The sequence below is a fragment of the Mastigoproctus giganteus genome, chromosome 6, assembly GCF_048544385.1.
Source record: "Mastigoproctus giganteus isolate SK-2022 chromosome 6, ASM4854438v1, whole genome shotgun sequence".
Lineage (NCBI taxonomy): Eukaryota > Metazoa > Arthropoda > Arachnida > Uropygi > Thelyphonidae > Mastigoproctus > Mastigoproctus giganteus.
In genome coordinates, this window is record NC_143580.1 from 127116770 (window position 1) to 127141462 (window position 24693).

Sequence of the window (24693 nt, forward strand, 5' to 3'; positions counted from 1 at the left end):
ATTGCCCTTTGCTCCTATCTTCAATCCATATCTTCAATTCCCTCTCTAAATCAGGCGATTTTGCTGACTTGCCTCTCATGGCCTTCTGCAGTGGCGTTTTCGGTAGGGTTTCTTCTTTCCATAGCCAGTCTCTGATTGTTTTCTCAGTTGGAGGAGGACCAAACTTACATTCAGCAGCACGATTTCCATTCACTTTTGCAAACTGGATCACTTTTAACTTGAATTCAGCACTGTACAAAAAATTCTTTTCTGAGTCATTTCTGGGCAGAATGTAACCTAATATACCGGTAACAAGTGCGAAACAATGAGCGCAAAGACAAAAGCGCAAAAAAAAGCAGGAAATGCAAGTAAAAAAAAAATCTACAACCACTGTATAAGATGCACCCAGTTTTTAGGCCCTAAATTTTTCGAAAAAAGGTGCGTCTTATACATGGGGAAATACGGTATCTTTTTTTTTTTTTTTTTTTTTATGAAAACCCCAAACACGAAAGGTATCAAAACCTATAGTACTTAGTACCGTGCATGGGTTAAAGGACAAGTATGGGGGGGGGATGCCGGAAACTTTGCTCTAGAGACTAAACATGGGTTTCACCACTTCAAGCCTCCAATAAGCAAAGTGGTGGTATTTCACCGGTTGATGAAAGTCATCTACCATCTGCAGCTGCATTATATACTGACAAAAATTGGTGTCAAACAGATAAAAGCATATCCACCTTAAATGCTGGCAAAAGATAAAAGCATACACTACTCAAAACAGATTGTTTTTGAAATGTGTATTGTTATAACATTTTATTTGCTATATTTGACCTAAAAATAAAGTTTCAAGGCCCTGCATTAAAAACAAATTAATGTTTGGACCAATTATGGGTTGTGCAGGGAAAATAGTTAACACTCCACATGACTGACTGTTCAGTGAAAAAATCATTATACCTTATCTTTGATGTTCGCCTGATGGAGTAACAAAAAATTTCAAAAACTAATTTACTATCTGCATTAAAGACTGCACAACAATTAGTGTTAAGCAAAAAAAACTTTGAATCCACCTTAAACTACACAGAAAAGAACAAAAAAAAGACTTTTTATAAACCATATTGTTATATGAAATCATCATCTCAAAACTAAATGGAATAATTGTAGATACATGGAATAAATGTGAATAAATGGAATACATACAAAAATGGCATACCAACTGCAATTATTAATAAGATTTTTAATACCATCACCTGTATCACTAAACAGGGAGGGGGGGAAAAATCATTAGAGAAATTTTCATTAATGCTGGTATGCTATTGAGTTTTCAAAATTCGGGACTTTTTTTTTTTTTTTTTTATCTATTATAGCCGATTATCCATACAAAACTTCTAGATTCTAAAACAAAATTAAATTTATACAAAATTAAAAATATACATCAAATAATTTAATAAGAAATACAGTCGAATCTCATTAACACAAAGTTCAAGGTACCTCAATTTTCGTATTCTATAATAAGGCGGTCTAATTTAATAAAAATGATCACGTATATTCCTTATAATATTCGCGTTATATGCATTTATCCGAAGTCTAGTGATCACTCAGTACCGTATTGGACATCGTGCGAAACGGACAGTTTACTTGAACATTGTATCATAATTAATGCAACCAACGCAGTTACATTTTCGAAGAGTTAATAATGGCCGATAAGAATGAAAAGGCAACAACATCTGAGCGCAATACGAAGACTATAAATGTAAGGAAAAAGACTGAATTTGAAAATCAAATTAGACGTTTTGAAGCAAATCGATTCCGGTCAAAGACAAGCGGATGTGTGCCATAATTTAGGACTTGCAAGTTTAACTGTAAGAACAATTATAAAAAAAAAAAATAATAAAGAATTAATTTTAGCAGCGGGAAAGATAACTGTTTCACTGCAAGCAACTAGGGCTAGGACGGCTATTAGGATTGAAATGGAAAGACTAACTAATTTTATTGAAAATAATATCCAATGCAGAATTCAGTTAAGTTAAATATTATAAATAATAAAAGAGAGAGAGAGAGAGATTAGCCTATATGATAATCTGAAGAAAACTCACCTAAAAAAAAAAAAAAAAAAATTGGAACCATTTAAAACTAGTAAGGGCTGGATGAATAGATTTAAAATCCAGGGAGAAGCCGCAAGTGCAGATCAAGGGGCCAAAACTTTCAAAAAAGAACTTGTTAAAATTATTGAAGAGGGATATTGTGTGTTATACTTCTCAACAAGTTTATAACATAGCTGAAGCAGGACTTTTTGTGGAAACGAATTCCTAAAAGAAGTTTCATATTGAAAGAAGAAAAACACATGCCAGGTTTCAAAGCGGCGAAGGATCGGTTGACTTTATTGTCGGGTGGTAATTAAACTGCGGGGGATTTAAAATTAATACCCCTTTTAGTTTAAATCGGAAGAGGGGCTAAAGTTCAACCGAAAATCGACACATTTTTCATAATTAAATTAAATTAAATTAATCAATTAAATTCATGATTTTAATTGGAATTTTAAGTTTAATTTTGATACGTAAGTAGTTACCATATAATTATATATGGATGTAATGCAGAATATTTTATATGTACAAACATTTGAATATTAAATATTTTGACCGACATTTGTGCATATTTTCACTACTGTTTATTATTGATTAGGAAATATCCTATGGCACCGACCGCAACTCACAAATACATATGTTAACTTATGGGAATTCTGCGCTCGCTTAGCGCTGATTCACTTAGCGCTCGTTTTTCCGGAACGCATTATCAGCGTTAAGCGGAGGTCACCTGTACAGGTAAAATACAAGTAAAAATGGATATAAAATGAAATATACAGAAACTTTCAGGGCATGGTCCCTCCTCCAGCTAAATGGTGAACTGCATGTATACGTACGTTAAATAAATGAAATAATTGGAGCTGACTGAGCATGATCATGGGTTTAGTGTCGATAGTGCAAAATTACGCACAAGTGACGAATGCCAGAGCTCATCGCACTGCAGAAGGGTAGACTCCATAATGGGGTGAATTGTATACACACACCCTTATTACGGTTCATAGCACTGTTGTGGTTGACTGTGTGCAGTGCCTCAGGCCATGAGCGGTAGTCATGCAAATAGTTGATGATCTCTATGTCATGCCAGGGATCAAGGTTGTGCTGTTTAACCCAATAATGTTCAGCAACAGCGGAGTGTTCGCTATCCCTACAATCTTGGTGTATTGGACCGTCTTACCAGGATTTTGCGCTCATACCATATACAGTGCAAACCACTTCATGGTAGGAAATTACATTCCATTATTTCCAAGGAGAAAACTCCCATCAATTCTTTCCTGCAAAGAGGTTCAGTGTATTGAATTACATGTCTGGATTGTGGGGAATGTTAAGTAGGCAAAACTGCCAGAAGTTGAAAGATCGAGTTTCGGAACACGAGGGGTTTCTCTGAACTTCTAATTTTAAATGCTCCGCTGATACTGAGCATAATGGCTTCATATAAACGAGTTAAACAGGACAACATTGATCCCCAGCTTGACATAGAGATCATCACCTATTCACATGACTACTGCCTGCACTCATAGCTTTGAAGCACTGCACATAATCAACTGCAACAGTACCATAATAAGAGTGTGCATATACACCCCATTATGGAGTCTAACATTCTGCAGTGCAATGAGTGCTGGTGTTCGTCACATGTGCATTATTTTGCATTATCAATATTGGACATTGTGATCATGTCCAATCAACTCCTATTATTTCATTTAATCAAAATATATATATACACACAGTACACCATTCACTGTTTAGCTGAAGAAGGGACACCTCATCCCGAAAGTATCTATATATTTTATATCCATTTTTACTTGTATTTTTCCTGTATTTTAATGCTTTTATTTATATCAGTTTTAACTAATATCTTATATATATTTAATTTATTTTAATAACGTTATTATTTAAATCAGTCCGTCGGTCGTTATTAGAAAAATACATATATACAACACGAAGCTCAAAGTCTGTTTGCTAATAGGAGAAATAATCACACAGCTGTGCCAAGATTTGAGTCTAACATAAAAAATAACAATATTTATTTCTCGCAGGTAAAAACAAACTTTGCAATATATATTACTCAAATTTTGAAAAAAATGAATATATTTACATAGAAGAGCCTATCCTTTTGCAGGGAAATGGTATATACACCATTGTGCTTCATATAAACTTTGTGCTTCATATACTTTGTATAAAACAAGTTCGCATTATGAGTTTACTGTACTTTGTTTCTTCACTTTATCCTCTGAAATAAGGTCTACAGCTAATCTATCCAACTTCAAACTTATACTTTCAGATGAATATAGTATGTTGAAATGGGAAAATGCAAAAACTGGTTTTTCATATGTGATCTACTTCACGAAATAGGCCAGTAACAACTGGCCTATTTCGTTCCTCCAGGCACACAAATAATAATACAGGGTTAGGCCTATCTTTCACATTATTATATAGTACAGTAAAGTTTATCCACAGGATGTTTCATTCTGGCAATAGAGACCAATAATCTAAAACTGATACTGCCTTGCTCTGAATACTCAAGATATAACACTGAAATTATTAAGCAAATTCTTATGTAATAAGAAAGTCTTTAAAAACTGAGGTGCTTTTTTTTTTATTATTAATCTTCATACAGTTAGTTTGAAGTTGAATTCTGTAAGCATTAAATTTGTTTAATTTACATGTTGTTAGTAAAACAATACAATGCAAGCACCTCTGGTCTAATGACATCCAGTTATTTATAAGACTATGCATGACAGTTATGTGTTTTAAATATTTCCTTATGCATTTCCATATAATAAACTGGTATTAACAATATATTCTTGTCAATTCTTCTTCTTCTTAGCCATTACTGTCCCACTTCTGAACAAAGGCCTCTCCCAAAACCTTACATCTTTTTTCTTTCCAGTGCCATGGTTGGCCAGTTTCCTACTGCAAACTCCAACTCGTCACACCATCTTTTTTGTTGACCTCGGTTTCTATTTCCTTCCGGTGATATCCATTCAGTTGCAGCTTTACTCCATCTATTATCCTATTTACTCATAATATGACATGCAGATTTCCACTTTAGATGTTTTGCTTCCATTAGAACATCCTTTATACCACTTCTTTTACATAATTCTTCATTTCTAACTCTTGCATTTTTGCATGACATGCCCAACATGCTCCTTTCCATTACTCTTTGTCCTACTTCTAATTTTTTTTCTTGCACCTTAGTAAGGGACCAGGTTTGTGCTCTCTAAGTAATTATAGGATTTATACATGTATTTAAGAGCTTTCTTTTTAGACAAACCAGCAATTCTCCTTCATATAGTCCCCAAGCATTCATTACTTTTTCCAACTGCTTTTCAACTTCATATTGGTCTCATGTGTCTGGCAATCGTGAAAATATGGAATTTGCCCCAGATATGTGAACTAATTAACAAATTCAAGAGGTGTGGCATTGAGATTTATAGGGGTATACTGGTGGTAATTTGCCATGGTTTTGTCCTTTCACGATTGATGACTAAGCCAGCAGTTGCATTTTCCTTCTTAAATTCATCTAGAATTTCTTGCAATTCCTGTGCATCTTCTGAGAACGAAACAATATCATCAGCAAATCTTAGATGGCTCATTTTCCTTTCCCAGGATATTAATTACTCTTTTTCCAGTTTATGTTTCTGAAAATATACTTTAGTGTAGCTGTAAATAGTTTCGGTGAGATTGGGTTGTCTTGTTTAACTCTTCTTTTGATCTGGAATTTCTCTCACAATCTATACAATTTTATTTGAGCTGAGCTGACCTTATCGATTTGCTGTAGTAGTGTCATGTATTCTGTTGGGATACCCTGTTGCTGTAGGGCCTCTAAGAGTACTCTGTAGTTCACGGTCAAAAGCTTTGGTGAAATCAATGAAGGCTAGGTAAACCATCTTGCTGTATTAGTGGTACTTCTCTATTATTTGATTTAAAGTGTGGAGGTGGTCAGGCACTGAAAAGCCTTTTTCTGAATCCAGCTTTTTCCACAGGTTAATTTTCATCCAGCAAGCGGAGAAATACATTCTTGTTGCAATTTTGCAAAATCAGGCTGCTAAGGCAGTAACTGGCAATATCTCATTTACTGCCTGTCTTGTAGAGGGGTATTATGTGAGACAATAGCATCTGTGCAGGCAAGATGTTTGTTTGCAGTATTTTTATTGTAAAGGAGTTTTAAATATGGAAGTATTTCTTTATAACCAAATTTTATCACTTCCACTGTAATGCCATCTTTACCTGGACTTTTATTGCTTTTTAAATTCTTTAGTGAATGCTGTATTTCAGTCTCTGTTATTGCTAGAACTTCAATATCTCTTGCTTTTTTTTGTGTGATAATTTTGTGTATCAGACTCAACTCTCAAGGTCTCCTAACTACACAGCTTCTTGTAACGTTTCATAGCTATTTCAATAACTGCCTTTAATAATGTTTGAGCAATGCCATTTTTGTTTCATAAGCATTAAATCCATTTCCTGCCTGGTGTAGCATTTATTGCCCATTTTCTAGATTTATTATTTAGAAGTGCTTCTCGTATCCTTCCAGCATTTATTCTGCATATGAAGTTTGTTATAGTTCTTTTAGTTAATTTATCCATTTCAATGTGTTCTATTTTCTGTTTCTCACTTGCAAATCTGTTTGTCTTGAGGATTTCTCTTTTCTTGATCATATCTCTAATACAGCAGGCCCCCGTTATAACGCGGTTTGCTTTACGCTGATTCGCTATAACGCTGTTCTTATATTATAACTCGTATCTGACTATAACGCTGTCACAGATCACTATAACGCTCTTTTACAGATTACATTTTTTGACATATTTAACGAAATCGTTTCATTTGATGGAATCGATAGCTTGAAAATGAATAGCAAAACAGCATTAAAACGTTTCCCAAGCCGACTTGAGGAATTTTCCCACGCTCAGTGAAATTTTCTCGCACGCTAATTTAATTGCAGTACAGTGACTTGTTACGTAGTTCCGAGATCAACATTTTAAAAAATGATCAAATATATTGCTTGTAATATTTGGGTTATAAGCATTTATCCGAAGTCTAGTCATCACTCAGTACAGTATTAGACATCGTGCGTAACGGAAAGTTTACTTGAACATTGTATCATAATTAATTCAACCAACGCGGTTATATTTTCGAAGAGCTAATAATGACCGAAAGGAATGAAAAAGCAACGACGTCTGGGCACAGTACGAAGACTATAAATGTAAGAAAAAGACTGAATTTGAAAATTAAATTACACGTTTGTGAAGCGAATCGATTCCGGTCAACGACAAGCGGATGTGTGCCATAATTTAGGACTTGCAACTTTAACTGTAAGAACAATTATAAAAAATTAATTTTATCAGCGGGAAAGATAGCTGTTCCACTGCAAGCAACTAGGGCTAGGCCGGCTATTATGATTGAAATGGAAAGACTAATTTTATTGAAGATAATATTCCAATGCAGAAGTCAGTTAAGTTAAATATTTAAAAAAAAAAAAAAAAAAAAAAAAAAAGAGAGAGAGAGAAAGAGATTAGCCAATATGATAATCTGAAGAAAACTCGCCTAAAAAAAAAAAAAAATGTGGAACCATTTAAAACTGGTAAGGGCTGGTAGAATATATTTAAAATCCAGGAAGAAGCCGCTAGTGCAGATCAAGGAGCAGAAACTTTCAAAAAAGAACTTGTTAAAATTATTGAAGAGGGGTATTATGTGTTATACTTCTCGACAAGTTTTTAACATAGATGAAGCGGGACTTTTGTGGAAACGAATGCCTAAAAGAAGCTTCATATTGAAAGAACAAAAAATATGCCAAATTTCAAAGCGGCGAAGGATCAGTTGACTTTATTGTTGGGTGGTAATTAAACTGCGGGCCATTTAAAATTAATACCCCTTTTAGTTTATTTGGAAGAAGGCCAAAGTTCAACTCAAAATCCACACATTTTTCATGATTAAATTCATCCATTAAATTAAATCAATTAAATTCATTATTTTAATGGAATTTTAAGTTTACTTTTGATACGCAAGTAGTTACTACATAATTATACTTATGTAATGCAAAATATTTTATATGTGCAAATATTTGAATATTAAATATTTTGACCGACATTTGTGCATCTTTTCATTACCGTTTATTGTTGGTTAGGAAATATCCTATGGCACCGACCGCAGCTCACAAATACATATGTTACTTTATGGGAAAGCGGCGCTCGCTTAGCGCGGATTCACTTAGCGCTCTGTTTTTCCGGAACGAATGATCAGCATTAAGCGGGGGTCACCTGTATCTTGTGATAGTCATTATTTGACTTAAGTTTTCCTGAAGCTTGCACTATTGTATCATCTATCTTCTCACACAGCTCTTGGACTCCAAGGTCACCCAGAGGGGAAAGTGGAGTGAATCTCTTATTCAGCTCAAGAAGATAGTCTCCTTGGTTATCACTAAGATGGATGGTACTTGTTTTTCTGGTATTAAACCTTTTGTTTCCTAGAAGCTTTGTCGTTATGTAGCTCAGATTAAGCTATGATCAGTGCTAAACTGGAAATGGTTTACGACTCCCTGATTCTCGAATATGCTCTTGTTGGTAGCTAATACATAATTTCGTTTTTTGCTTTTTCCATCAGGTGATAGCCATGTCCAACATCTATTCATTCTCTTTTTGTACCCATCACTGAGAAATTCTGTCCTAATGCAATTTGGACGATTCTCTCCCCCATAGCATTTCTTGTTCCATAGCCATATGGTCCTAAAATATCTTCTTTCCATGCTGATCTCTGGCATAATTATGCAATGAAGTCTCCCGTGACGTCCAAGGTTGCTTATAGCTGAATTTAGTTGGTTGTAGAATTCCTCTATTGCATCATCTTAATGGCTGCTGCCTGTTGATGTGTAAATCTGAATCAATGTTAGTATGGTGTTTTTGTTAAAATGGAGTTTAAAAACAGCTATGCAGTCTCAGATACCACTAAATTCTTCGATGTAGTTCTTCCATCTTTTATGTACTAGGAAACGGATGCCATTTTGCCCTAGAATGTCATTCCTGCCATACAGTACGCTTCCACTTTGTCTCTCTAAGATTGATTCTGTTTTTTCTTTGACTTCTGCTATTACAATGACATCCCAACATATGTGAAGTAGAGCAATTTCTAATCTTAGTGTACTCTTGTTATGTAAAAGGTGCATGTTGGGTTTTGGTCCAGAAGTTCCAAGACCATGCCTCCATTTCTGGTCTGTGCACAGTTTGTTGTGTATCCATGACCTTTGTTCAATATTCGTTGGTATGTGTCCATTTCAGCCTTGACCACTATGGCCCCTCTTTTTCTTTCACTTCCTGTTTGGGGAGTCCAGTATAATCCCTTCACTGCCGGAATGTGTTCCTATGCATTTTATACCTTTCTGCAACGTACCAAAAGAATCAGCCACCCAATCTGGTCAGGCTCTGGTTGGAGAACTTCTTAGTCTGGTCCCTACCCTTTGACCAGTCTGGCTTGGGAGGCCCCACCGGTAGCTAAGCTACCGCCGGCATAGCTCTTGGGGTCATGGGAGCACACATTCATTATAAAGGACTAAGCCTTCCCAGCAGACCCAGAGCATACTATGGTACCTGCACATGATCCATTTCCTGTATATCAGCACTGGAAGTGGCTCGGGGCTGTACGACCTTAAAACGCTAATCCCTATCAAGGATAACAGTCTCAAGCATTACATTAATCCTACAACCCTTATACCTATTCAAGCTATGATCATCCAAGGAACAAATCTATAGGCTCTCCAGCCACTTCCGGTTCCAGAAACCCTCTACCTTATCTGTAATTACAGCTCCTTCGGCTGTTATCACATGCCCAGTTTCCCAGGCAGGTTCCACCACGGACGACCCCGAGACATTAGCCAATCTAAGCACCCTGCTATGCTCCCCATTTATCGTGTAATCTGCGCTTAATCTCACACACATAACATCCCCCACAATCCAAACACTGAATTTTGAAGACAACCCCACTGTTGTCAACTCCCACAACAGGGTCTTTAACTGCCGCCATCACCGTGTGCCGCTTCCAACCTGGAAGCTGCACACAACGTATTTGGTACTACCATAAGATGTGGGCTATTGGTTGCGAAATGCCTGGATAGCAGGGAATGTACACATTGGAGCTAGGTACCCCCCCCACTCCCTCTGAGTACCATGTCCACAACAACCTTCAATCACGTTCTGGGGATATCCACATCTCACAAGGTCGGTTGTGATGCATTTAATTTCTTCTTCCATTTCGTCAGACATAGGGTTTGCGACCAAGCCCTGCTCATTAAAGCCCTAACTACACTCTTCTTATGACCTCCAGTCTGGGTAGAACCAAAATGAGTATACTGGGCCCGACACATCTCCTTCCTAAACACTCTTGTTTTTAATTGTTGGCCCACCTTGTAAATCCGGACATCCAAAAATGGCAGAGCACCCCCCCCCCCCCGCACTCGACCTCGGAGGTAAACTTTATAAAGGGGGAACCACTATTAAGCCAATTGAGAACCTCTGGCGCACATCCCCTACGTAGTATAGGGGATGTGCGCCAGAGGTTCTCAATTGGCGCACATCCCCTACGTAGTATAGTGAACGTATCGTCCACATACCTCTTGCATGCCCGAAGGTGCAGCAAGACCAGAGGAGCTTAACATCCTATGCTCATATTCTTCCATTGTTAAATTAGCAATGACTACGCTAATAGGTGAACCCATAGCCATACCCTGGATCAGCTGATACATCACACCTACAAATACCATAGTGGTGCTGGACAAACACAAGCTAACACCTTCACATATGTCCCGTACACTAGATTGGGGGAGCATAGCAGGGAGCTTAGATTGGCTAATGTCTCGGGATCGGCTGTGGCAGAACATGCCTAGGAAACCAGGCATGGGATAACAGCCAAAGGAGCTGTAATTACAGATAAGGTAGAGAGAGGGTTTCTGGAACCGGAAGTGGCTGGAGAGCCTAAGGATTTGTTTCTTGGATGATCATAGCTTGAATAGGGATAAGGGTTGTAGGATTAATGTTAAGTTTGAGACTGTTATCCTGGATAGGGATGAGCATTTTAAGGTTGTACAGCCACTTCCAGTGCTGATATACAGGAAATGGAACATGCGCAGGTACCATAGTACGCCCTGGGTCTGCAGGAAAGGCTAAGTACTTTATAATGAACTGTTGATGCAGCACTACTTATGTTGAGGAAGGCAGCAGATGCTGCCGAAAGCTTTAGTTTTGCAGTAGTACAGTTTTAACGCTTTTAATGTATAATATCAAAATATTTAATATTAAAAATTTGTACATATAAAATATTCTCCATTAAATACGTATATAATTATGTGGTAAGTAACTACATTACGTATCAAAATTTTAAACTTAAAATCATGAATTTATTAATCTGATGGACTTGGGCTGTCGAGTTTTCGTAACTTTCGTCGATTTGTGGTTGTACTTTGGCCATCTTCCTGGTAAACTAAAAGAGGTTTTACTTTAAGATCCCCGCAGTTACCACCCAACATGAAGTCAACTGATCCTTTGCTGCTTTGAAGCCTGGCATGTTTTCCCCCCCCCCCCTTCTTTCAATATGAAACTTCTTTTGGGCATTCGTTTCCAAAAAAGTCCTGTTTCATCTATATTAAAAAGTTGTTGAGAAATTTAACACCACTCTTCAATAATTTTTAGAAGTTCATTTTTCAAAGTTTCGGCTCCTTGATCTGCACCTGCAGCTTCTCCCTGGAATTTAAATCCATCTTACCAGCCCTTACTAGCTTTAAATAGTTCCACTTTTTTTTTTCTTATTTTTTTTTAAAGGTGAGCTTTCTTTATATCATCATATAGGCCAGGAGTGGCCAACAAGCCAATCGCAATCTACCAGTCGATCGCGGTTTTAATTTCTGTTGATCACAATGAATTTTAAATATATATAAAAAAAGATCCCCAGGGACTCGCATCTGGTGAGTATGAGCTTGGCACACCCTGGATCCTGAGCTGGATATCATCGTTCTTCTCATTCTTGGTGATTCCCTTCTACTTCTGACTCTCTCTCTCTCTCTCTCTCTCTCTCTCTCTCTCTCTCTCTCTCTCATGGTAAATAAGATTTTTTTTTTTGGCTGGTGCAGCAGAAGCCTCGGGTTTCCTTGCACCATAACGGTTAATAATAAATAGATTAGACAAAATCTAAATATTATTATTATGTGCCCCACTCCATGCGCTTATTAAGATCCACTGAACGACATGACTGCTCTTGTCACCTCGCAGCAGTTAGGATTGTCTAGTGAAAATTCACGCAGTTACATTGCGGAGAGGGTGTGTAGGTGTTGAATTATTATTTAGCTTAATTAACATTAATAACTGGACAGTACTTATACCTCCATTTGATTTAAAATGAATACTATGAAAAAGAGTAAAACGTATCATTTTCATCAAGTGGAAGAATACTTTTTTTGTAATGATAAAAGAAAAATGTTGTTGTTTGATTTGCAATGCTTCTGTAGCTATACCCAAAAAAGGAAATTTAGAAAGGCACTTCAACACACTCCATGGTAAATACCAATCGGATTTTCCGCCTAATAGGGGCCTTAGAAAAAATAAATTAAAATAACTTAAATCCAGATTATTTGCCCAACAAAATTTCTTCGTGACACCTAATTTACAATCTAAAGCAGTAACTGTAACATCATTTAAAGTGAGTCATCTTCTTGCAAAAAAATGCAAACCATTTTCTGATGGCCAATTCATCAAAGACGCATTTTTTAGAAATAACAGATTTTTTATTTGAAAATTTTAAAAACAAAAATGAAATTAAAAGTGCTCTTCAAGATCTGCAGTTATCTCGAAATACTGTGATGCAACGCATCAAAAAAATGTGTAAAAATGTGAGCGAATAATTGCGTGCCTACATTGCTAATTGTGTGTCCTTTTCTTTACAAATGGATGAATATACAGACATCTGTAGATTCATCCATTTGTAAGCAATCTGTAAACAATTGTTCGTTTTTGTTCGTATGGGTTTCGATGATTCTGCCACTACAGAAGAACTGCTGGATATAGTTTCATTAAAAGAAAGAGCTAGAGGTCCAGATGGAATTAAAGCAATGACAGGGCATCTTACCGGATTCATAGCATTGTGCCAAAAGGATGATGCATTCCCAGATTTTTTGAGTTACCACTGTATCATCCATTAACAAGTGTTAACCAGCAAAAGATTAAATACTAAAAGTGTTATGGACATACTTTCAAAATCGTGAATTCCATCAGAGGACAATCTCTTCAAAGGAAACTTTTCAAAATGCAACTCTATGAAAATGAACCAGATCTGATTTTACCCACAAATGTGAGGTGGCTGAGTCGGAGTAAGTCTATACAGAGATTTTGAAATTTGCTGAATGAAATTAAAAAATTTGTTGTTCAAACTTTTTTGGGGAGATGATTATCAGCAGCTGCAAGATACAGAGTAGTTGTGTGATCTGGCTTTTTTGGCAGATTTTACCAGTAAATTAAGTGATCTAAATTTGGAATTACAAGGAAAACATAAAAATGTGGGTGACATGATTCGTAGTATTTCTGCATATAAATATCAATTTTTGGCAATGACTAAGGATCTCAAAGAAAAAAAATTCGATCATTTTGCAGATATGCAAGATCATTTGCAAAAATATCCTGGTTTTGAATTTAATAGTGAGAAATATGTTTCTCAAATTGGGAAAGTTGTGGACGATTTTGAAACCAGATTCAGTGATTTTAAAACAACTGAAAACATTGTTCAATATATTTCTTATCCATTTAATGTTGACTTAGATACGAAACAAATTGAAAAAAAAAAAAAAGAAAGAACAAACACTGAGATTTTTCACATGGAGAAAAAACCAATTATATTACCTGAAAATGAAATTATTACATTGTGAAACAATATCTTCCTAAAAGCCAGATCACCAGAAAAAGACTTTTGGAAATATGTTTGCCGAGAAAAGAACTCAAATGTCAAAAAATGCAGTAAACTTTTAAATTCCTGTTTTGGTTCACATATCTATGGTAATCCGCCTTTTCGTATTTGAAACAAACAAAGACGAAGAATCGCTCTACTTTTACAGACTTGCATACAGTAGATTCTTTACGGTTGGCCTCATTGCAGTATATCTGATTTTGAAAGCTTGGCAGATGACATCAACACAAACTTCGCATAAATTAAAATTTCAAATACGTATGAATTTAAAATTAATAAACAACACTTTTCAATATGTGTTGATTAACTTTTTTTAATCATGTGCAATGAAATTCTTCAGATGGTAGATCGCGGCACATTTTGAAGAAAAAAAATGTAGATCACATCAAAAATTAAGTTGCCCACCACTGATATAGGCTAATCACTTTTCTTTAATAATATTTAACTTAACGGAATTGTGCGTTGGATATTATCTTCAATAAAATTATTTAGAAGTCTCGCCATTTCAATTATAATAGCCAGCCTGGTTGCTTGCAGTGGAACAGCTGTCATTTCCGCAGCTAAAATTAATTCTTTATTTTTTTATAATTGTTCTTACAGTTGAACTTGCCAGTCCTAAATTATTGCACACATCCACTTGTCACTGAACGGAATCCATTTGCTTCAAAAATGTATAATTTAATTTCCAAATTCAGTATTTTTCTTACCTTAGTACGCTTCGTAGCGCGTTCACACATTGTTCCTTTTTAATTCTTATTCGCCATTATTAATCTTCGTTGCATTAATTTTGATACAATGTTCGAGTAAACTATCCGTTACAGATGATGTCTAACACTGTACGGAGTGATGACTAGACTTTGGTTAAATGCATATAACAAAAATATTACAAGCAATATACTTGATCATTTTTTAAAATGTTCGTAACAAGTCACAATAGAGCAATTAAATTACCGTGGGAGAAAATTTCACTGAGCATGGGAAACTTTGCTATTCATTTTCAAGCTATCGACTACTACATCAGATGAAATGTTTTCGTTAAACATGCCAAAAATTCAACCTGTACACTGGTAAAAAGAGCGTTAAAATATAAAAGCAGCGTCGTTAGAGTGAGATATGGGTTAAAATATAAAAACAGTGTTATAGAGAATCAGCGTAGAGCGAACCGCGTTATAACGAGGGCCTGCTGTATCTGTCCTGATGAGCTTTGTGCAAGCAAGACGACTCTATATTAACATTCAGTAGCATGCATGGTCGGCAGATAATGGATGATGGCAATAACTGATTTTAACTGATGTAACTGATTTTAAAATAAGTCAGATCACTTATAATACAATGTACAGCAAATGGAAAAACTACTACATTTTGCTGGATTCCAGGAAATAAAAAAGTGGATCAATCTGCGAGAAATCCCTTCAACCCCATTTTATCATCTGTCTTGGTCCCGTATATGGATTACACACTAATGGATATTTATATTGCAAGATCAGACTCAAAATAAACTATTTCAAATCAAGCAATCTCCAAAACTCTGGAATTCTGTTTTTGTAAGAAAAGAAGGTTGTACTTTGCAAGAATGAATAGGTCACACCCATTTTACCCATTTATGTTCATTAGTAGGTGAAGATCCTCCTAGTTGTTCTCATCATCATTTCTTACTTATGGAGGGGCATCTCCATAGCCAGGTGGGCAGGTGCAGCAGTGCAGGGCACATGCTTCTTGATCAGACCGGGGTTCAAGCCCATGACGACCAAATATGGAGGATGCGGAAAGGTCAGGGAATGACCACCACTTATCCCCGGGGCAATATCACCTTAGTTGCTAATGCTCCTAAAAACCAAATAACAGTGAACATAACTTACTTATGATGAAATATATTCTTCTTGACTGTCACCACTAGAGGCTGCTCGACTGACATCATTTAAATTTCTTTCAGCCCTGTGCAACCTCTTGGAACTCAGTGGCCTCTTAGGAGACAAATCCAATTTAGTTGATTTTTTTAAATATCTGAAAAAAATATTAAAGTATATGATACTATCTAAGATCCATGATCTCTGGTAACAGGGCACAATTTCTCTTTTGTTGATCTTGTGCCAGAAATACCCACATCAACCCAACCAACCAAAGTCCAGTGGAAACCTATTTTTTTATTCTCTCAAGAATACTTATTAACACTCTCAAACTGAGTACATACAAGCGATGGTCTGATGCACAGCAACAGCCTTAGAAAATCATGTATTTTGTATAGTTAGTGTCCTGTGTATTTTATTATTTGCTTATTTATTTTTAGTGGTATAAACAGCTGTGGTTTTTAACTTTTAATGTGAGTTACAATTGCAAGAATTCTGTGCACAGTTCTTGTAGAAAAATAGAAATTCAAAATTTAATGGCCATATGTTGTATAATGATACTACAGACATGAACTGCATGTAGTAACATTACAGAAGCAAATTTTCATTATTGTTCCATTCAATTTTCTTAAAATGATGTTTGAATGAGAGTTTCAGCAGTCTTTTTGTATTAAATAAGTTATCACAACTTACATGATACAACTCAGACTTTGAATTTCATTTTAGACATATTTTGAATAATCCACACTAAAATAGGTTGTGGAATGGTAGACTTCAAAATACATCCCATTTCAGATAACCTGATAATGAATTAACAACTAAATTACCTGGCAGAAAGGTATAAAATGCAACTCCTAGAAACACATTTCGGCAGTGAGAGGATTATGCCAGACCTCACAAACACGAAACAAAAGAAAAAGAAGGGTCGTATTGGTCAAGGCCGAAATAGAGTTGTATCACCGAATATTGAACACAGGTCACAGATAAATGACAGACTATGCTCAAACCAGAAATGGAGGCATGGTCTCGAAACCCCTGGAACAAAACCCAACTTGCAACTTTCACATAATAGTACACTAAGATTAGAAATTGCCACATTAAATATAAGGACATTAAGTACTGAATCAAGAATAGGAGAACTTGAAAATGCTCTACTTCACATATGTTGGGATGTCATCGCAATAGCAGAAGTCAAAGGAAAAACAGAATCAATCGTAGAGAGAAAAAGTTAAAGTATACGGTACTGCAAGAACGACATTCCTAATAACATAGGAGAGGGAAGAACTACAGAATTTAATGGTATCTGAGACTGCATAGCTGTTTTTAAACTCCATTTTAACAAAAACACCATACTAACATTGATTCAGATTTACACATCAACAGGCAGCAGCCATTAAGATGATGCAATAGAGGAATTCTACAACCAACTAAATTCAGCTATAAGCAACTTTGGACGTCATGGGAGAAATGTTATGGGAGAGAGAATGGTCCAAATTGCATTAGGACAGAATTTCTCGGTGATGGATACAAAAAGAGAATGAATAGATGTTGGACATGGCTATCACCTGATGGAAAAAGCAAAAAACGAAATTGATTATGTATTAGCTACCAACAAGAGCATATTCGAGAATCAGGGAGTCTTAAACCATTTCCAGTTTAGCACTGATTATAGCTTAATCCGAGCTACATAACGACTGAACACAAAGCTTCTAGGAAACAAAAGGTTTAATACCAGAAAAACAAGTACCATCCATCTTAGTGATAACCAAGGAGACTATCTTCTTGAGCTGAATAAGATATTCACTCCACTTTCCCCTCTGGGTGACCTTGGAGTCACCCAGAGGGGAAAGTGGAGTGAATAATGTCTCACATAATACTTCTCCACAAGAAAGGCAATAAATCAGATATCGGCAATACCTGTGAACCTGTGGTTCACAGGTATCCCCAACAGAATACTTCACACTACTACAGCAAATCAATAAGGTCAGCTCAGCTCAAATAAAACTGCATAGACTGAGAGAGAAATTCCAGATCAAAAGAGGAGTTAGACAAGGCAACCAAATCTCACCAAAACTACAAAGGGTACTAGGAAAGTTTTGCAATATGACGCAACAACGAATCACAGGAAGCTGCTTGTTGCTGCATGTTGAGACATGTTCATACGTGCATAGAAGCCGCCGCGCCAAGTCGATGGGCTCAGTTATTCATTAGTAGTGAGAGTGTAAAGTGCTTGCGATGGCATCGTGGTCACGAAATGAGATAAGGACAGTTTTGCGGTATAATTTCGTGCGTGGTTTAACCGTAGACCAGTGCTTAGAAGAAATGACTCTTGCACTAGATGATGATTGTCCACATCGTACAACGACATTCAGGTGGTATAGAGAATTCCAAAGGGGAAATTTCACTCTGGAGGATTCTGAGAGGCCGGGACGGCCACGAACGTCAGTTACGGAGGAAAACGTTACTGCTGTGAGGAAAATGCTTGACGAAAACAGGCGAGTGACCTACCAACAGATAGAGGATACTTTGGGCCTAAATGCACTAGCAATTCGTTCGATTCTGCAAGATCATTTGCACGTGAAGAAACTTTGTTCTCTCTGGGTGCCGCATCAACTGACTGAAGAGCAGATGACACGACGTGTGACTTGGTGCCGGGAGATGTTAAAAAAGTTTGATAAGGGACAATTTCTGTATGTGAACAACATCGTGACAGGTGACGAGACTTGGCTGTACTATTACGATCTGCCGACCAAGGCTCAAAACAAAGTTTGGGTCTTTGATGATGATGACACACCCGTAATTTTCAGAAAATCCCGATCTGTAAAGAAGAAAATGATAGCTGTATTTTTCAAATCGAGTGGAATTGTGGAACGTGTCGTTTTGGACACGCAGAAGACAGTCACAGCTAAGTGGTATACTGAACAATGCCTGCCTAAAGTCATTGGATCTATGAAGAACCTGCGGCCAAAGTCAAGAATGGACACCTGGTACCTCCATCACGATAATGCTGCAGCTCACCACGCCAAAGCCTGCACCGAATATTTGACCACGACAGGACTGAAACTTCTCGAGCACCCTCTCTACAGTCCAGACCTTGCTCCCTGCGACTTTGTACTGTTCCCGCATGTGAAAATGAAGCTAAAGGGGAGGCGGTTTTCCAGTGATGAGGACCTTCTACGGGCTTGGGACAACGAGTGTGCTTTACTCCCTAGTGAAACTTGGCAGAACTGGTTTAAAGATTGGTTTCGGAGGATGGAGAGGTGTATTGAATGTAGAGGAAATTACTTTAAAAAAATTAAATAAACAAAGCTGTATTGCAAAACTTTCCTAGTACCCTTTGTATTTACAGCTACACTAGAGTATATTTTCAGAAACATAAACTGGGAAAAGAGGAATTAATATCTTGGGAAAGAAACTGAGCTATCTAAGATTTGCCGATGATGATTGGCTCTCAGAAGATGCACAGGAATTGCAAGAAATTCTAGATGAAGGAAAGTGCAACTACTGGCTTAATCATCAATCTTGAAAGTACAAAATCATGGCAAATTACCAACAGTATACCACTATAAATCTCGACAACATGCCTCTTGAATTTGTTAATTAGTTCACATATCTGGGGCAAATTCTATATTTTCATGATTGCCCGACAAACAAGACCAATATGAGGTTGAAAAAAAAAAAAAAAACAGTTGGAAATAACGGATGCTTGGGGACTATGGGAAGGGAGAATCGCTGGTTTATCTAAAAAGAAAGCTCTTAACTACATGTATAAATCCTATAATTACCTATGGAGCACACACACCTGGTCCCTTACTAAAGTGCAAGAAAGAAAATTAGAAGTAGGACAGAGAGTAATGGAAAGAAGCATGTTGGGCATATCATGCAAAAATAGTTAGAAATGAGGAATTATGTGAAAGAAGTTATGTAAAGGGTGTTATAGTGGAAGCAAAATGTCTAAAGTGGAAATGTGCAGGTCATATGGAAAAGAAGATAACAGATGGAGTAAAGCTACAACTGAATGGATATCACCGGAAGGAAATAGAAACAGAAGTCAACAAAAAAGGAGATTGTGTGACGAGTTGAAGGAGTTTGCAGGAGGAAACTGGCCAACCATTAGCATAGGCATACGATGCAAGAAAGCAAGCTTATGCAGCATCAGCAAAAAAAAAACCCTCCCATTGCATCCCTCCATTCGTTCCAAATGCCTATCCAGCTCAGCCTTAAATTTATTTAGGCTATTTAGCTTCCACAACAAAAGATGGAAGCCTGTTCCACCAATCAGCTACTTGCTGGCTAAAGGCAAATTTCTGCACATCTATTTTAAAACTATCTTTCCTCAATTTGGAACTGTTTGGAAAATTTGAAAGTTGGACTGGAGAAAGTCAAGTTGCAAAGAGAGGAAATCGAAGTGCTCCAAGTGATTAGTGGAATTGGGAGAACTGTAGAGACAACAGTCTCTACAGCTTGGGAGTGGGGGGCATGAATTTTACAGAATGAAGGAGAGAGAGAGAGATTTTAAGACAGAGAAGATCGAAAAGAGGAGATTCCAAATTACCAAGTCTCTGACAGGGAATACCGGAACAGACATATGCACAAGTACTACCTTTGAGGCAAAAGGAATCATACAGCGAATAATTTGGGCAACTGAGATGAGCAGTAGTTGAATCTGCCGATAACTGAGATTCTGTCAGAAAGAGTACATGCGGTTTGGCAGACTGCAAGTGGAAATGGACATCGTTAAGATTAGAACTGAGACCACGTGTATTTGAGAAATGAACTAGGAAGTGTTTGGGAGGTTTAGATCTTTACGAATATAAGCTTTCTCTATTAGTTTGACAATTCATGGTGTATTCAATAGTAAGAAAAGTTGGGGGGCACGTTATTTTTTTTTCGTTAATCGTTGGTGCATGGGCTTCTGTGCCCATAATGCACCTCCCAAAGTTTTTTGCATTTTACTCTGATCCAAGCCAGAGGCAGGATTCGAACCCGCAACCTTTGGGTTGTCAGGCAGGCACTTTGGGAGTGGGGGGCACATGCTGTATGAAGTAAGGAAATTTTGGATATGGTGTACACATGCAAAATCCTGACAAGATGTTCTGACACACCCGGATAACAGGGGATGTAGGTGGTACAAATAAATTAATTGACAAGAGGAGGGTTAGATTGCAAAACAAATTCATGAGTCTGGAGCTCACATCTATCTAGAACCTGAGATGGATAACTGCCATTTGAAAGCTCTGCCCTAATTTTGAAAATTTCAAATTGCCTGTCACCAACTAAATTTGAGTGCCTCCAAGCATGGGAGAATAAAGTGCAAGCAATGCTGCATAAGCAGCACTGCTCGCACTTTATTCTCCCGTAGTATAAGCCATCGGGACTATGTGCAGTGTTCCCTAATTTAAGGATGACTAATTTTTTCTCTTTTTCAAAGGATGGATCATAAGTATGTGTTGCACAAAGTTCAGAGTCATCGTCTACAAATTAATTTGTCGTCTTCCAGGAGGGTTATTTTCTGTCTCTTCCACATTAGGGTTGGGGAAGTAGGAGATAGCTAATTGAAATTTACCAATGAACTGTCTGGTTTTGTTACCAATTATTCTAGTATCTGTATCTTCAGTGATAGAGGAAGTAAAATGAATCTATGAGTCTTTTTTGGATTTCTGTCTCATGAAGCAGGAAGACACTTTCACTTTCTTATAATTTAAGCGATTGGTATTGGTTGGATAATTCTGAAACTGATTCCATGCGCTTCCCCCCCCCCCCTATTCTTGGGCATTGTATGCATCATTCCACCAATAGTTAGCATGTATGCATATTTTGTTTGAGGTTTGTGGTATAGATGTAGTAGCAGCTGCTGTTATTTGTTTTGTAATTTGTTCAAGGGCATTATCAATAGGTTGATGCTGAATAATTTGATCATCTATTACAATAGTGGAGCTATATTTGATCCAGTCTGCTTTAGAGAATTTTGAATTAGTTCAGTTGTTTACTGGCAAGGATCTAACAGTGGAAAGTGCATAAATTATAGGGTAATGATCGCTGTTTAGTGGATTATTTAAAACTACTCCACCAATATCTGGAAACAATATGAGATAGCATATTAACAGATCAAGGCCTGCAAAAGACCTGTAGAAAAATAAACAAATGTCTTTAAATAGCATGAAGTTGTATTTTTCAAGAAATGGTTCGATCATTTGGCCATGATCGTCTGTCTGGTTAGATCCCTATGATGGATGACACCCATTAAAGTGACCCAATAGAAAGGAATTGAACACTGTAATACGAGATTATCTAGTTCAGCCAGTGAGCATGCTTGCTTGATGCAATATATAGAGATATTTTCTAAACTTAAAGAAAAGTCTCCAAGGTGAGAGATGAAACTCAGGTGAATACATTAAAAGACCACAAAGAAACAGTTGACCTCACAGCTGAAATTATTTTACTTGAATTGCTAAAACTTATTAAAAATTTCTTAAGTGCTAGATGAAATGCATCAACATTTAAATAATACAAGAATAAAAACATCTCAAATCAAGTAACACACACACACACACACACACACACACACACACACACACACTTTCTCAACTGTACAAGACATAAGGCAACACACTACAAACCTTTTCACATGTTCTTTCATAGGTACGAACACTTTCTATAAGTGAAATGGCAAATGGATATAGCTGATTGGCCTGATGTGCTTTATTAATAATAGCAAGTGGAACTCTGAATCCCAACCATCTCAAATTTCTAACCTACGAGGGCAAAAAAAGGAGGAAAAAGCTTTTAGGTATTTGAAACAAAACTATATGATTTAATTAACCTTTTCATTAGTATAGACATTGATATTTTTTGAGGTCACTTCAACTATATTTCAAATAATGTATCCACCTACGTATGAATTAACTTGAAATTTGTAAAGTGTACACGCTATTATCTGTTATCCATCTAACAACAGATGATAGAGAAACTTCCATCTATTAAAAAGTAAAATAGATGGAAGCACAAAAATAGCTTTGAAGATTTGAATCAGCAATTGCCCGATTTTGACTTATAAAAGATGAAATTGAAGAAAGAAATTCTATGGAATTAGGACCCAGAAGTTGATGAAATCAAATTAAGTGATACATTAATAGATGTAAAAGATATTATTGCATAACAAAAGTACCAAGTTTAAAAATAAACCGCATTTTAGGAATTGTTTTAAGTATTTTTTATTATTATTTTTTTAAATTCAACTTTCATTTGGCTATTTTACTTTAATACTAGGCAATCAAGTCAAAATCTGATTGATATTTAAGATATATATTATATACCTCCCATTTATATACTCCAATATACACTGAAAGGACATAATTTATGGGATACCTAGTTCCTGGGCAATGCGACACTATCATTGCTGTTAGTGGACAAACTCACTGCTTGGCAGGTATATAGGTACACTGCTTTCACAGTAATTCGATAAATGTATAGATAAATGTCGTGAGTTAACCGACGAGATGATAGTGGGTGCCCGATGAATGGGTCACTCTATCACAGAGGTGGTACAGAAATTGCACTATCCCCATACGACAGTATCAAGAGTATCGGGAATACTCCATTTCCGGAATAACATCTCATCGTGGTCAGTGCTGTGGGTGGAGAAAAGTGGCGGATGAACATGGCCATCGACATCTGTTTCGCATTGTTCCAGCCAACTGGAGAGTGACTGTGGCACAAATCACCGCCAACTACAAGGGAGGGGCCAGAAACATCTCCACCAAGACCATCAGGCGATTATTAGCCGCAATAGGTTATGGGAGCCACCGACCCATCAGAGTCCCATTGCTAACACCACGACTATATGCCTCAACTGTGCAAAAGAACATCGGCACTGGACCTTGGATGAACGGAGACTGGTCTTCTGATCCGATGAGTCCCTTTTCAGTTATTTTTAGCAGACAAGAGGATGCGTATCTGGTGGAAACTGCACGAAGCTATGCACGTGTCATGGCAACAAAACTGTTCACACATGTGGATGGTCGGTAATCGTCTAGGGGCAACATTCGACTGGCACACGTGGGAACTCTGGTACGTCTTGACACATCTCTGAACAGTCCAGGTTTAATGTTCGTCCTTGCAGACCATCTGCATCCTTTCATGGTCATCGTGCACCCACAGGGCAATGGACTCTTCCAGCAGGCAGGACAATGTGCCACCTACCCACAGACTCCTGGTGACTTCAAAGAGCATTCTGCAGATTTTACCACCATGGAATGGCCACCCTGTTCACCGGACATGGAACCCTGTGGAGCATCTTTGGAATGCTGTGGAAAGGTCCATTCAAGCTTTCGATCCTCCATCTAGGAATGCAAAAGAAGTATGTGCAGCATGCATGGATGGAAATACCTGTGGAGTGCTTTCGTGAACTAGTGGACTCAATGCCTCGCCATGTGACTGCCCTTATCAAGGCAAAAGGTGGACCTACCTGTTACTAGGTTAGTATCCCATGATTTCTGTCCACTCAGTGTACATATTATACACTCCATATTATATACTCTCCTTTCTGGCTAAAATATAGTCCTCAATCTTTCCTGTTCCACCCTTAAATGACAAAAATCAGAATTGCAATCACTCTTAGAAGCACTTTGCATAATATAATAAAATCTTATGACAGATTTGCTTCTTTACCTTTCCACCAAAATAATAAAAAAAAAAAAAAAAAAAAAAATTATCCCCATTTCTACAGAAAAAGGATTACTGCACAATAACTGCTCCTGATATTCTCTCAGATGTCATATCGATGTAGTTGATGTCTGTTATGTAGGGTGGTGTCCTGCCTGCACTCTTGATAATGCTATCAAGTAAGCTTAATTTTA

General features: G+C 37.0%; 1 protein-coding gene across 2 annotated transcripts in view; it reads right to left on the reverse strand.

The window, feature by feature from the left end:
• Nucleotides 1–24693, reverse strand: part of Dhc64C (dynein heavy chain, cytoplasmic) — a 1460071-nt gene that overhangs the window by 1244425 nt on the left and 190953 nt on the right. For both annotated transcript variants that reach the window (XM_090376486.1, XM_090376487.1), the window contains exon 14: nt 22456–22590. In XM_090376486.1, coding sequence (XP_090232612.1) covers nt 22456–22590 — 135 coding nt within the window. The remainder of the gene's footprint in view (nt 1–22455; nt 22591–24693) is intronic.